Here is a 13,404-nt window from a genome sequence, read left to right as displayed (position 1 = left end):
TCTTTTGAACTCCCTCCAAATCTGCACAAAGCACAACTCAGATTAATTTTAAGGCATTTGTTTGTTTGGGTTTTTGTATAACTGTGCAATACAGCTTTTCCTTGGGGGATGGACCTGGAGCTGCATATTGGATCTATAGTTACTTAGCCTTTAATTTCTTTAGCTATACTTTGTGAACTTTCTACATCCTTATTAACTGATTCAGGGGCAGTTTTATCAGGTTTATCTGCCGAAACCCAACAGTATTAAGGTGTCCTGCTGGATGTGGTTAGTGTATAAATATTTAAATGGTGGCTGATAAGATGGAGACTCCATTTTTAGGAGTCAAATGGAAAACATGAGGGGCAATGGGTTCAAGTTACTCTTGGAGCATTGAATGTGATGGTGTCAACCTTTTACATTTAATGCAGAATTGAGAAGCCCTCCCCTAAAATTTCGTCCAAACAATGTATTTTCTCACACACACTTGATGAAGGAAGCCTTAACCAGGCCCAGTCATGAATCCCTGCAGGAGAAGCCACTGGGTTTTCCCAGAAATAAACATCCTGGTTTGGCTGGGGGAGCTTGCAAACATTTCTGTCCATGGAGATACTCTCAGCTGGCTGAGGTCCTGTACAGTCTGGTTTATCTGAACCTGTTTAGAGAGAAGGCTGGACTTGCCATGGTCCTTTTTGACCAGATTAATCCTATAATTCTCATATTCAGAATTCCATCTCCTTTGCAAAGGGGCAGTGTTGCCCTCACACTGGCTATTATTTTTCCATGGAGTGCTATGCAGCACTGCCACATTTATGCTGCCAAGCACCCAGCGACACAAATGACTTTGTTTGCTGATGTATCTGATATTTTTGTGCAGATGCTGCATCAGTTCTTGGCCTCACAGATCCCAGGCTCTGCTACATGCTGGATGGATTCCTCTTCATTTATGCAGTGGTCATGACAGCCCTTTTTGTGAAGGCAAAGGTCAGTCTAACCCAACACAGATGCATTTGGATTTGGTGGTGTAAGGTAGTTGAGCTGGGCTGGAAAGTGGGAGTGGAGGGGAACCATCTCTTAGAAGGAGACCTTTCTATTCTTTTGATTTCTTTCTCTCTCTTTTTTTTTTTCTTTTTTTTTTCTTTTTTTTTTTTTTCTTTTTTTTTTCCCTCTTTCTGGTGTCCACTTGAGCAACGTAAAGCAGTTATTTCCAAAGGTTCATGAATGGAGGGGGAAGAGTATATGAGGGAATTTTCATGTTGCACTTATGGATACATCAGAGATTCTGGATTTTGTAGGTGGGAAGTGACTGATCAAGAGTAATGTGGATTTTTTTCTCCTGCTTTGTCATTGGAAAGAGAAGAGGGGATACACAGAAAATACAGGGAAAATGGCAAGCTTGTGAAAGATCTATTAAAATGTCTCAACAATTCAGACATCTTTGATGCTATGAGTGTGATGATGCAAACAACCCAAACAATCACAGGAGAGGACTTGTGTAACTGTTGCAAACATGATTCTATGCCTATATATAGACCAAGCTAGAAGGTTACTTTTAATAAAGAATTGAATGTGGTAATAACTCAAAAAGAGTAAATCAATACAGAATGTAGTTTGACAGGGTTTTTGTTTAAACACTACAACACAAAGCAGCTGCTCTTATTGACCCAAAACTGCCTTTTTACTCAGAATTTTGGCTTAGCAATTGATTTCTCATAAGTATTGTGAGCAGCTGAGCCAAAGAGCAGCTACAGAAGGGATAATCCTTTACCTCTTTGTTAGCTGCCACTCACATCAACTTATTGGGGTGGCACCAGAACCCTGCTCCTGAGGGGTGCAGGGACTCCCTGCAGGAAGCCTGAGAACCAAAGTCCCAGGGAGGCACAAGATTATGACAGGAAGAGAATGGAGAGACAAAATCTGAGGAGGGCAGGTGTGTAGGGAACAAACTCAGATGTTTGTGGTGTTGTGTGAAATAAAATGACTGAGGGCTGCTGAGGGCAGGCTGCTGTGTGGATAAAAGTGCTGCTGCAGCAGGGGTTTGCATTGCCTGTAGCCACACAGGGAGCTGCTTGTGGGTTGCCCTGTTTCTGATAGGAGTAACTGGTAGGAGAGAGGGAATGAAAGGTCTGAGGGGAGCCACTGTGTCTCTGCTCATGGAATGGTCTCTCTTCCAGCTCAGCCAGGCCTCTGAGCCACAGCTGCGACCAGGCCAGGATGATGTGTACAATGTGAGTAACTGCTGCTCTTCATTTTCTAATCCACCATCCAGACAGACTTTTTGGGGCATCAGAGACAGTGAATTGCCTGCTGGTCAGAAAAGCTTTGGATGAGCCAGCTAATGAGTAGGCTGTACATGTGTGCAGCATGGCAGCTGTAAGGAGGAAAGGTAAAACCTCGCAGGGACAGCTTCTGGTGTCACCACTCTGGCCACATCCTGGAGAGCTCTTCAGGCTGTTGGTTCCTGATTTGGCCCTCTGAGCTCTAGGCTGGCAGGAGCCCAGGCTGTTTGTTGTGCTGCCCCATGGAACAAACAGGCCTGTGAGAGCTCTGGGTGTGCAGCCACTGCCCCTGTTGCTGCTGCTGTTTGATGTGGGCTGGGCAAAGGGCAAATGCCAAGGAATGCTGTGGAGCTGACTCTGCACCTGCAGCTCTTCCACTCTCAAGTGTGTGAGCCTGAGCCACCACAGCCCCTGTGCCTCCATTCCCAAGCTTTCCTGTAGCCCCACAGCAAGCTCTGTTGTACCAGATCACACCAGAGATGTGCCTTGTCCTGTGCCCTGACCATGGGCAGCATCTTTAGGCAGTGAAAGAGGACAGAGGCAAGATCCTGCCTGAGTCTCCTCACTAAATTGCCCACTCATGGCAGCATTCAACTCTAGCTATTTTTGCTATGTCTAGCTATCTTTTAATTTTTTTTCTCATGCTTTTGACCATAGCCACATCCTGTGATGAGTTCTGTTTAACTCTGTAATGTCTGAACACTAATGCAATTTCTTTTCAGTTTAAGTGTAGCCCATCACCTTTCAAGTAGCACTCTGTCAGCTGTGTTATTTTGACCTGAAATCTCTCCTTTGCCCTTGTCCAAGGTAACCTTTCCTAGCTAAGAATTATGTTGGGCATAAAATTTCTGTAGTTCCTTGATGTAAATTTAGTTGAGCAGCTCTGCAGGAAAAACGAAGTTCATGGATCTTCGCTCTCCAGTGGGAGAGAAAGCATGAAAGTCAGAGTCCCTCCCCCTCCTGCTCTCTAGTTTTCAACTCATTTCCACTTAGGAAAGGCTCTTGATGCAACAGCTTACAGTTTTGTGTCATTTCCATGCCTTAAATGTAGATGTTGTTGACAGTTGCATTAGGGAGTAAAAAGAATTTCTAGTTCAGTGATAGTCCTTGTGAGCTGAGCTGGGTTCCCTTTTCTCTGAGTTAAGAGCTGTTATTATCTGGGTTAAGATCTATTAGTATCTCATTATCACGGTGCTTTCGCTCTCCCGTTTCAGAAACTCTCCCGCACGCACAGAGACGATTACGATGTTCTGGGAGGAAAGCGAGGAGCAGACCCCGAGCTGGGCGGGAGACACCAGGTAAACCTCCACGCACATGTGCACCTCTGCCCTTTGATCTGGTGCCTCCCACGCCGTGTCACAGCGCTGCTCACACAGGCAGCCACCCGAGCGCCTTCCCGGGGAGGGAACGACGCGATTTGTGTCGTAACCCGGGCGGCGCGGGGGGCAGGAGCGAAGCTCCCCCTCCCCTTAGATCTCTGCCCCCCTGCTCGGCTGGGAGCTCGCAGCCACCCGGGGTGGGAAGTGACACCCGGGCCCGGGGCGGATGCGGAGGAGGCCCGGCAGCAGTGGGTGTTTCACAGAGCTCGCTGCCTCTGATGCCATCAAACAAGCGCCCACAAAGCAGAGCAGCAGCCAAAACAACTCTTTCTGCTGCAGAGCCCATCACTTTCAAAGGAAAAGGGAGGGAAAACCTCCTGCATCAGCAGGTGACAGCTGTAGGGGGTGAGCAGAGAAGAACTAAGTTCTACCAATTGCTAAAGTGAAATAAATTTTCCCCAGAACAAGTTGTCTGAACAGAGCCTTATGGGTGGAGGCAGGATGGACTGGAATGGGCAGGGAAAGTCCATAGAACCGCAGCTGTGCCATGGAGCAAGTGCATAAGCACATAAAAGGTGGTGGGGGATGCTGGTAGTGCAATGTATGGCCAACCTTTTTCTTCTGTTTTACAGCAGAGGAGAAAGAACCCTCAGGACACTGTCTACACTGTGAGTAGAGCACTCTGGAGGGAGGAAAGAGGGAGGGATGGGAGGGAGATTATGTTTCATAGGAGACTTTACCCCCTGCCACCCAAATTCAGCTCTGCTTCAAAACTCAACCGCTGCTTTTCCAGACTTCTCTTCCACCCAGCTCTTCCCCCCAGACTCTCTGTTTTTGTTAGAAAATTTCTGCTCACTTCTGAGTGACAGGAGAAAAACACTGGTGAGATGTAGAAAAGAACTTGGATCAAGATACCTGCTAATGCCTGATGCTAGTGACTAACCAACCTTCATCCCATGTGATTGCTGCTGCAATATTTCCTGTGCATGGACTCCAGCCCCTGTGCCTGCTCTCTGGCAAAGGCCAAATACCAGTGCATCTAACAGGGGCTGCTTAGGAACCTTTTGACGGAGTTGATTTGACTCTGGCTAAATGTGGTGGCCTGTGCTCCAAAGCACAAATACAGGAATGTTGATTCTCATGTCTTAATTTGGGTCTTCCTGGGTCTTCCATGTTTGAGAAATGAGCTTGTTTCCAAGACCTTTGCTGCTATTGAATGAGATACTCTGAGTTCAGTTGGTTTGAAATGTGACTACCTAGGGGCTGCCTTGGCTTTTTTACTGTCACACTGACTCTTTTCCCCTCTCTGCCTGCAGTCACTGCAGAAGGACAAGATGGGTGAGGCATACAGTGAGATTGGAATGAAGGGAGAGGTGAGTCTTACTTTCCTTCCTGGTGAAAACATGGCAACAGAAAACATCTCAGCTTTTGACCAGAAAACCCCTGATGGCTGCCCTGGCTGAGATGAGTGAGGAACAGCTGAAGGAAGGTCTGGTGTCAAGTGCTGCAATGGTCCAGCAGCACTGGAAGATTTTGGGGCATGTTTCTCCAGAGCAGTTCGGAGCTGCACGTTTATGGTTTCCCCTCCATGGGCTGCTGAGGCTGGCTGGTGTTCCAGGATCAGGAGAGCAAGTGCCAGCCCCTCCTTGTGCCTGACAAGGAATAGGGGAAACGTCCTCCTTCCCACGGCTCTGCTCTCAAATGTTTAAGAAGGCACACATCAGTCACATCTCCAGCTACAGCAGAAGGAGGGTTTTTAGCTCTGTGCACAAACTGCTGGGGGAGGAGGGCTTGTGTCACAAACAAACCATCTGGGGACTCTTGTTTATGGCAAAATGAAAAATTGCTCTGACCTACACAGGTTCTATTTTATGTCAAAGTGTCATATATATATATATATATATATATATATATATATATATATATATATATATAACTTTTCATTTCCTTCTCACACATGAAAAAAAGGGGCATTTCAAAACAAAGTTTAGTGTTGAGAAATGCTGAAGCAACACCAACATTTAATCTCGTCCCCTTTTTTATTCTAATGCTCCTCTGCCAGAGTCAAGCTCTGTCTATGAGCTATGGGGCTATAAAATTGCACTGTGCTTTTTGAATGTTTCTCTTTCTGGAGGGACAAGAACACCAAAGCCCTTGTCCCATTCCAAATATATGATCATTTAATAGCTTGCTGCAATTTTAACTGTAACAAGCACTACTCCTTGACACATTTGTGATACAATCTAATACTAAATAATCAGTGCCTACAGAAATGCTGCCAAATCTCTATACATACAGTGAATCAAAGAAATAGCAACATTCTAACAGTATGACAGGAAAATATGTCAGCAAACGAAACCAATTTGCTTTTATTTCCTATCCTCTCTATTTTCTCCTTAACAGCCCTTGCAGCATGTCTGGGCTGGTCCAGACTTACCAGGTGCTTTCCTGTGCAGAGCAGAGTCCAGGCCATGCACAGCTGGTACATCCTGTACACCCTCAGCACAGCATGGGGGAACTCAGGGTCTTTTTGCATAATCAGGAAAGCACCCATTAATCAGTCTTTGCTTGTTTTATTTTCCCAAAGCAGCAGAGGCGGCGAGGCAAAGGCAATGAAGGTCTCTACCAGGTAGGCACCACCTCCCACAGCTGCTGCCCTCACCTATCCTCCTGAGTGGTTGGATATCCAATGGCACTGTTGGGGAGGCACAGAGAAGTGGAAGGCAGCTGGAAGTTTCCCAAGCAGGCACCAGGTGTCTCACTAACTCCTCACTCTTGGAAGCTCCAGCTACCCCTGCTCTGGGATCCACAACACAGGGCACAGCTGCCTTACCTGAGCAGGCTTGTCAGGGAAAAGACTGGACACCACTGTCAGAGCTGTCAGGGGATGCTTCCCAGGATTCAAAACCACCTCAGGTCTCACTGCTAACTTACTTACCCAGAGCTACACCTGATTTCCCTTCCAAATCAAAGAGAAGAAGTCCAGAGAACAAAATTCATTATTTGATGTCTGTTCATTTAATTATCGATGCTCATTCTAGCATCAGTTAGCTCTTAATAATACACAAATAAAATGTACACTCCAAAGACCTGCAGAACCAGTTAGGATGATTTGCTATAGTCATGTTTTCATAACCATTATTCAGGATGTACCTTGCCTTCAGTTAAGTAATAGCTATTTGCACCACACAAAGACTAAAGAATTACTCAGGAGTAAAAACCTCTGTAGGGGGAAAAAAAAAGTCAGACTTATGCTCCTGACTGAGCCCCTGCCATCCTACTGCTGCCAGTCAGCCAGGAGGAAGTAAGCACTCACACTCATCCCTAACCTGTTTCTCTGGTTTTCTCTTTTTCAGGGGCTCAGTGCAGCAACCAAGGACACTTATGATGCTCTCCAAATGCAGCCTTTGCCTCCCCGCTAAGTGGGAGCCTCAGAGGGGATGGGCAAGAGTGAGAGATGCCCACCTGCTTTGGGGAGGAGAGGGGGGAAAACCTTTTTCATCCAACACAAGCACTATGTGTTTTCTGTGTGCAAGAACCTCCTGGGGTTGGTGCACAGAATTTGGACCTGGCCTTTTCCTTCTCTCTCTCCCCTCCTGAATCATGTAACTGCTTCTGCTATTAGAATGTACATATCTGTAAAGTTGTTTCCAATTATAGTGGGTGTTAGGCTGATTTTTTTTTGGTCAGGTTTGTGTTGTGGGGACTAGACCACACCTAACAAACACAGCTATTTCCATAGCTCTTCCTTGTCTTCCAGAATACTAAGACATGGAATTAAGGCTTTATTGCATTTAAACAATTTGCAAAGATAGGGTTGTATTTACTTCCTGCAGTATTTATCTTAAGACTATTTCACCCTTTTTGCTTTAAATTTGCCTTTAAAAAACTGCTTCAATGGAGGGCAACTTTTTTCTCTAATTATAAAGAGTGACATGATGTTACAGTAGTGAAGCAGAGAGGCTGAATGCAAATTTTCCAGTAGGAAGAAAATGAGCACCAATATCCAAAAAAAGATCAAGCAAATGGCACAGCCACTCATCCATAAATATGAGCCAGGTAAGCTGAGTGAGAGACTTCTCTGAAGGCAGAAAAACAAAGAAAACAAGGAGATGGGTTCCCCTATTATCACTTCCAGACAACAAACTGTACAAAAGCCAACATAAAGGCAGTTTCCAAACCACTCTCTCATGAGGCTGCCTCTAAAAGGTGCAGGTATCATTCCAAGGAGGTACCAGCTCAGTAATGTCATGTGTTTTTGATGAATTAATAAAATAGTGCCACAGTCCCGTGTGTGTGTAGGGAGCAGCAGGGGGAACGGCACGAGCTCCTTACCTGAGGCATTCAGCCTGTCAGGACCAGCCTGCACCCAGCAGCACCATCTCCCAGGGAAGCTGAGGAGGACAGGATTCCAGCAGAAGCTCCTACACACGTCCCAGAAGCTGGGATGGGCTGTTGGGAAAATGCCCCAAACCCAGGTACCAAAGGACACTCACCTCCTGCTGCTGCAGCCTCAGTTTTGCCCGTGCCTCGCAAGGCTGCACAGGGAAGCCTGGAGGAATTCAGCATGGACAAATCCAGCCCAGCAACATCAGGGGTGCTTCACCTCGACCCAGGAGCTGACCAAGCCATCTCACCAGTCATCACAGAAGAAGCAGAGCTAAAGCAAGGCTGTGGGAACAAGAGCTGCTGCTCTGGGTGCTGGCCAAATGAGGTTATGTCTTCTTTCCAGGGACTGGGTGGGTTTTCAGCAGAAAAACTTGCTGAAATGGGTGCTAAGCAAGTTCCAAGGCAGTTTTACTTCTTTAAGTAGTAAAACTGTACCTGCAGTAGGTGCTTGTAGCTTTTAAAGAATATTTGCAATAAATTAAAGCAAAAAAAAAAGGAAACTGAGACATGGTAATGAATGCTTCTTGCAAAAAAAAAAAATCCTCCTAGATCATTTACTGTTCTGCAGTGACAAGAAAAATTGAGAGAACTGGGTGATAACTGAGACAGCTGAGCTGAAAATTACAGTAAAGTTATGCTGCAAAGCACTCGATGCAAGAACAAAGAGTGCTGAAAACAGCTTTCTCTTTTTAAATCACCATAACTAGATCTGCAAGATGTAAAGTCACAAGCTTTGGCAGTGTGAAATACCAACCACCAAACAATAGGAATGAAATTCTTTGGGGGGCGGGGGGGGGAAACCACCTTTATGCTCTTTATATATCAATGGATACCTTGATTCAAAAAAGCATCCAATGCTGGTTTTGGGGCCACTCACTGTGGGGCTGAGCTGAGTCTCCTCTCTGCCTTCAGGAAGCAATTGAAGCTGTTTCTGCTTTTAGGAGAGGAGCTGATAAATACAGAATTAGAACAAGAGCTTCAAGCAGAGTGCATAAAACCCGGGCTTTCCTCCAGTCTGACAAGACAAAGGGCATCACAGATCAATCTTCTGTCCAGTTTGATGCAAGGGGACACATTTAAAAACTACAAACAAGTGCATACATGTTAAAACACTTGGAAAATGGTTTAATGATGTTTACAACAGAAATGAACTGTACAATTACAGTAAGTTTAATATATATAAAAAATTACAGCAGACAAATGCATCTACACAAAATCTACCTTTTCATTCTGATTTACTGTAATCTACACAATCTCTCAATGCCTACAGCTATCTGTAGGCAACCACTGGGAAAATAATAATAATAATAATATAATAATAATAAAGGACATCTTTAAAGAGACAGCATTTCGCCTTCCTCCTCACCCTTAGTGTGATCAGCAAGGTTTTGAAATGTGTGGGACTCTCACATTTCAGTCTCAAGAAAAGCTTGGGTTGCGTTTGGGTAGGGTACTCCCATAATGGCCCTTGATTTCAAGTGTTCTGCTGACCTCAAGTGTATAAATGCAGTGTATGAGGAAGGCCAAGAGAAAAAAAACCTCCCAGCCAGTGTAAGCAGGCAGTTGCACAGAGCAGTGAAACCATTAGGACCAAAAACTTGTCTTATTTAGAAAAAAAAAAAAGCAGAAAGGGACTGCCCAGACACTAGAGACATTCACAAATCCTCATTTCTTTGAAAGTTATGATCAGATTTAGAAGAAAGGGCTTGGTTTTCCACTCCCAATTCTTAATACAAAGGGGTAGTTTTCAAACTAACACGGTAAATACTTTTTTAAAACAAAATTTAAGCTACTTCCTTCTTTGGCCCACCCCTTAAAAACAGTGAAACCCCCTTTGCACTGAGAAAAACCTCAGGTCAGTGGGGAAAACAAAAGAACATGCTGTCTCTTTAAAAAGAAAGAAAGAATCCCAGTTGGGAGCGGCCATCAGTGAAAATGCAATCCAAATTGGCGGTCTGGTGGAAATTCCTCACGGAATATTATGTACAGTTTAAAAACCCTTTGTAGTTGGTTTTTATTATTATTTATGAACACCTAGGCAGTGAAAACCGTTATGTTAATACATACATAGACACACCCAAAACATACAAAAATACTATTATTTCAAACTACTAAGAATAGGACAAGTTCAGTTATCTCCATGCTATGACTTTAAGAGCATTACACTGAAACAAACAAGAATTTAAACGACAATTTTTTAATATCCCAGAAATATACCAAAATATACATCTAAGCTTTGGAATTACTGAGGTTAGACTAATGCAAGTGCTGGGTAATCGTACTTAATACACAAGTCTAAGGTTCTGCAGGAAAGAAATTATCTTTGGTATCTGCATCAGGCTAATAATATTAACATTTGGATTTTGCTTTGGGATAGAGCTTGTCTGACCCTAGAACCAAACACCCCCCAATCAACTGAGATTAAAAAGATCCATGTAAAAAGTTCCTCCATTTGCAATCCCCCCCCAAAAGTTAAAAAGTCACAGGCATCTACCTAGCATAAAAGGTTGAGAAATACAATGCATAGTTGCACAGTGGTGCTGCAAAAATAAAAAGAAATCTAGAAAAAAGGAACTAGAGGAGAAATGAAAAGCTGCTTCTTCTTCTTTCAGGGATTTCTCACAACAGGACAGCCTCTTCCAAGCAGTGAAGGGGGGGGAAGCTCAGAAGTGCACCTCAGCGTGTATTAATCAACATCACCCAGCCCCCAGAGGGTTAAAGCACCCAGCAGAGCAGCCAATCCTGCACCCAAGTCTTCAGCTCCTCAACCCACCTGCGAAGCCCCGGCCTCCCTTCCCAGCGCCTGTGCCCCAGATTTCACCCTGGAGCCGGGACTTGCTGCCCGGGGCGTTCTGGAGCCCCGGGCTGGCCCCCAGGCCGGCAGCGACCCTCGCCCAGCCAGCCCAGGCCAGGCCGGCCTCACAGGTGGGCTTGGTGCTGAAGACGCCCTTTGTCTTTGGTTTGTTTGTTTGTTTTGAGTTTATACAATCATTAGGAAATCTTTGGTTTTGGCTGGAAATTTTAAAAGAACAAAACAAAACAAAGAAACCGCCCCCTCCCGACTTATAGCAGCCACCGTGACCTGACAAAGCTTCTCTTTCCCATGGGGGTAGGGGAACTACATTCAAATAAAGATGGACCGGGTTAAGGATGCAGCTTCTGGCCAGGTTGGGGAGTGGGGAAGGGATACAGGATTGTCAAATAATAAAGAAGAAAATTAAGTATTTGGAGGTTTCTATTTTTTTTTCCTTTTTTTTTTTTTGTTTTTGTTTTTTTTTTTTTTTTTGGTCATGTTAAAAAGTGAGTAGCATGTACACAGCACTGGGCTGAGAGCGCCTCCAGGTCCTGGAGCTCAGCGTGGCTCTGGGGTGGGAAAAGGCAGCGTGGGTGGCCCTTTTCCATGGAGAGTGGAGGGGAGGGGGTGGATATTCACAGACTAATCAAGAGGACCCCTTGTAACCAAAGGAAATAAGATAAGATTGCAATTTGCCCTCACTTTGCAGTAGCTTTTAAGCAGCGACATTCAGAGGCGTTAGGGGGTCACTCCCCAGGTTGCAGGTCACGGGGTGCTATAGGCCAGAGTTCAGTGTTAATCAAAGGAGGGAGGGCAGACTTGGCAACTCTGTGGGGTTTGGAGAAAGTTAAAGCAAGTTACTCAGTTACGAGTTAGAAATGAGGTATACGACAGCTCCTGTACCTGTGGCGGATAAACACCCCACACCTACTCACACCTAGCCTTAGATACTACCACAGAGGAAGGAAATGGAACAACGGCACTGGCGGGGACGAAGGAGCTCCTGCCCGGGCCCTGCGGGACACACGGGGCCGGTGCTGCTCCAGCCCTCCCCGAGGCACCCGCGGGCGGCCCCGCAGCGCTGCCTTCCCTTCGGGGAGGCGCGGCCCGGCTCCCGGGAGCTCGCGGGGAGCGGCCCTGAGCTCCACGTCTTTCTCTTTGCGTTCTCCCCTCGGACTCGCTCAGGCGCAGGGAGCACCAGGGTCGCAGAGGCCGACGCGTGGAGAGCGAATGGGGGAAGAACTAAAGGTTTTGTCTCAACTGCCTTGTTCTCAGGACACTGTCACGGGTGCTCTTGTTCCTAAATCGTTTCTCAAGGGGGTTGTGCGATCTCCACGAGTTGCCCCTTGGCACGCCATTCCCTAAGGTCTTAGGATTCCTACTGTTAAATAATTTCAGGGTTTTATAGCACCGCAACGTGCCGGCTTGGAACGCACACGAAGCCATGACATTCAGGGAATAGGGCTTCCGTAGCTGCTGCCACAGAATTCCTCAAAGGCAGTGTGAATCCTGAAGTGGGGCCTACAACAGATAAGACAATTTTGGGAGGGAAGGGGAAGCTAACGTGATAAATTAAGTATCTTACGGTATTATGTAAAGCTCTGCCGGAGAATATTCCCCAGCAGACCGACACAGTTTTAAGACAGATCAGCATTTTGGTCTGAGCTACTTGACAATGTCCTGTTTGGTAGAGAGATGAAATAAGGCAGAGGGGGTATGTTCCAGTTCTGGGGCTGAGCCTCAGCAGCACTAAGGAACGCCAAAGGTATCATCTTCCCTCGCCTCCCACAAGCTGTTTCATTTCCTTCCTCAGATTTGTTTTCCATAAAGCACACCTTGTTTTCCACTTCTTTTGTTCCAAGTGCTCTTTTCTTTGAGAAGTCATTTCTTCAATATCCCTATTACCTATCTATAAATCTAACTAGCTCTTTGAAAAGTCACACAATATTAATACCACTTTTACATAATGTCAGAACAACAATTCTATTAGTAAAGCTTTCAGTGAAGTTCTGCAACCCGATTGGTGTCCGGAGGAAGAGTAGCTGGACAACCCGCTCTCCCCCTTCCTCCCTCCCTTTCTTCACAAGAGCTCACCAAGTTCACTGATAAAACAGCTCAGCCCAATAGCACGATACATGAACATGTACAAGGCTACTTTGGGGAGCAAAGAAAGGAGTCTTCAAGGTCCCTCCCTTAAGAGAAAGACCATCTGCAAAAGCTGTTGAACAGACTCTGACCTTGGACTACACTGCTTCCACATTTGAAGGAAAGAAACAGTTTTCCCTGACTGTATCCCAACATCAGCCTAAGACCTGCAGCGCTGGGCAAACCCCAGACACCGTTTGTCTTCACAGAGCCGATGCAACTCCATGCAGAAAAGGTGGGAGTACCCGCAAGAGATGAGGTCCTTAGAGGAAGGGACACTGACCCAAAGCTCAAAAAACCCCCACCCAGCTTTTCCTCTTACCCGCTCTGAGAACAGCAGAGCTGACAACTTATCAGTGCCTTTGGTTCCCTACGAGGCCACTGGGAATTCTCCCTCCCCAGTGGAGTCGAGCTCCTTTAGAAACCCAGCTCTCGCTCCCCGCACGCAGCCGGCGCCGGCTGGCGCTCACACGCACTCGCACACACACCCACCCACGCA

General features: G+C 45.9%; 2 protein-coding genes across 2 annotated transcripts in view; one reads left to right on the top strand and one right to left on the bottom strand.

Moving 5' to 3' along the window:
* Positions 1–8,411, top strand: part of CD247 (CD247 molecule) — a 48,040-nt gene extending 39,629 nt beyond the window's left edge. The window contains 7 exon segments of the mRNA XM_053935738.1: positions 857–963; positions 2,154–2,207; positions 3,473–3,556; positions 4,210–4,245; positions 4,894–4,950; positions 6,165–6,206; positions 6,934–8,411. Of these exon segments, the coding sequence (XP_053791713.1) occupies positions 857–963; positions 2,154–2,207; positions 3,473–3,556; positions 4,210–4,245; positions 4,894–4,950; positions 6,165–6,206; positions 6,934–6,999 (446 nt within the window). The 3' untranslated portion in view covers positions 7,000–8,411.
* A 382-nt stretch (positions 8,412–8,793) lies between these two features.
* Positions 8,794–13,404, bottom strand: part of POU2F1 (POU class 2 homeobox 1) — a 113,568-nt gene continuing 108,957 nt past the window's right edge. Inside the window, exon 17 of the mRNA XM_053934304.1 lies at positions 8,794–8,915. The gene's annotated coding sequence lies outside the window, so the exon portion shown is untranslated. The remainder of the gene's footprint in view (positions 8,916–13,404) is intronic.

The sequence above is a fragment of the Vidua chalybeata genome, chromosome 2, assembly GCF_026979565.1.
Source record: "Vidua chalybeata isolate OUT-0048 chromosome 2, bVidCha1 merged haplotype, whole genome shotgun sequence".
NCBI lineage: Eukaryota > Metazoa > Chordata > Aves > Passeriformes > Viduidae > Vidua > Vidua chalybeata.
Note: the sequence above shows the minus strand (reverse complement) of the source record. Positions and strands in the feature narration are given on the sequence as shown.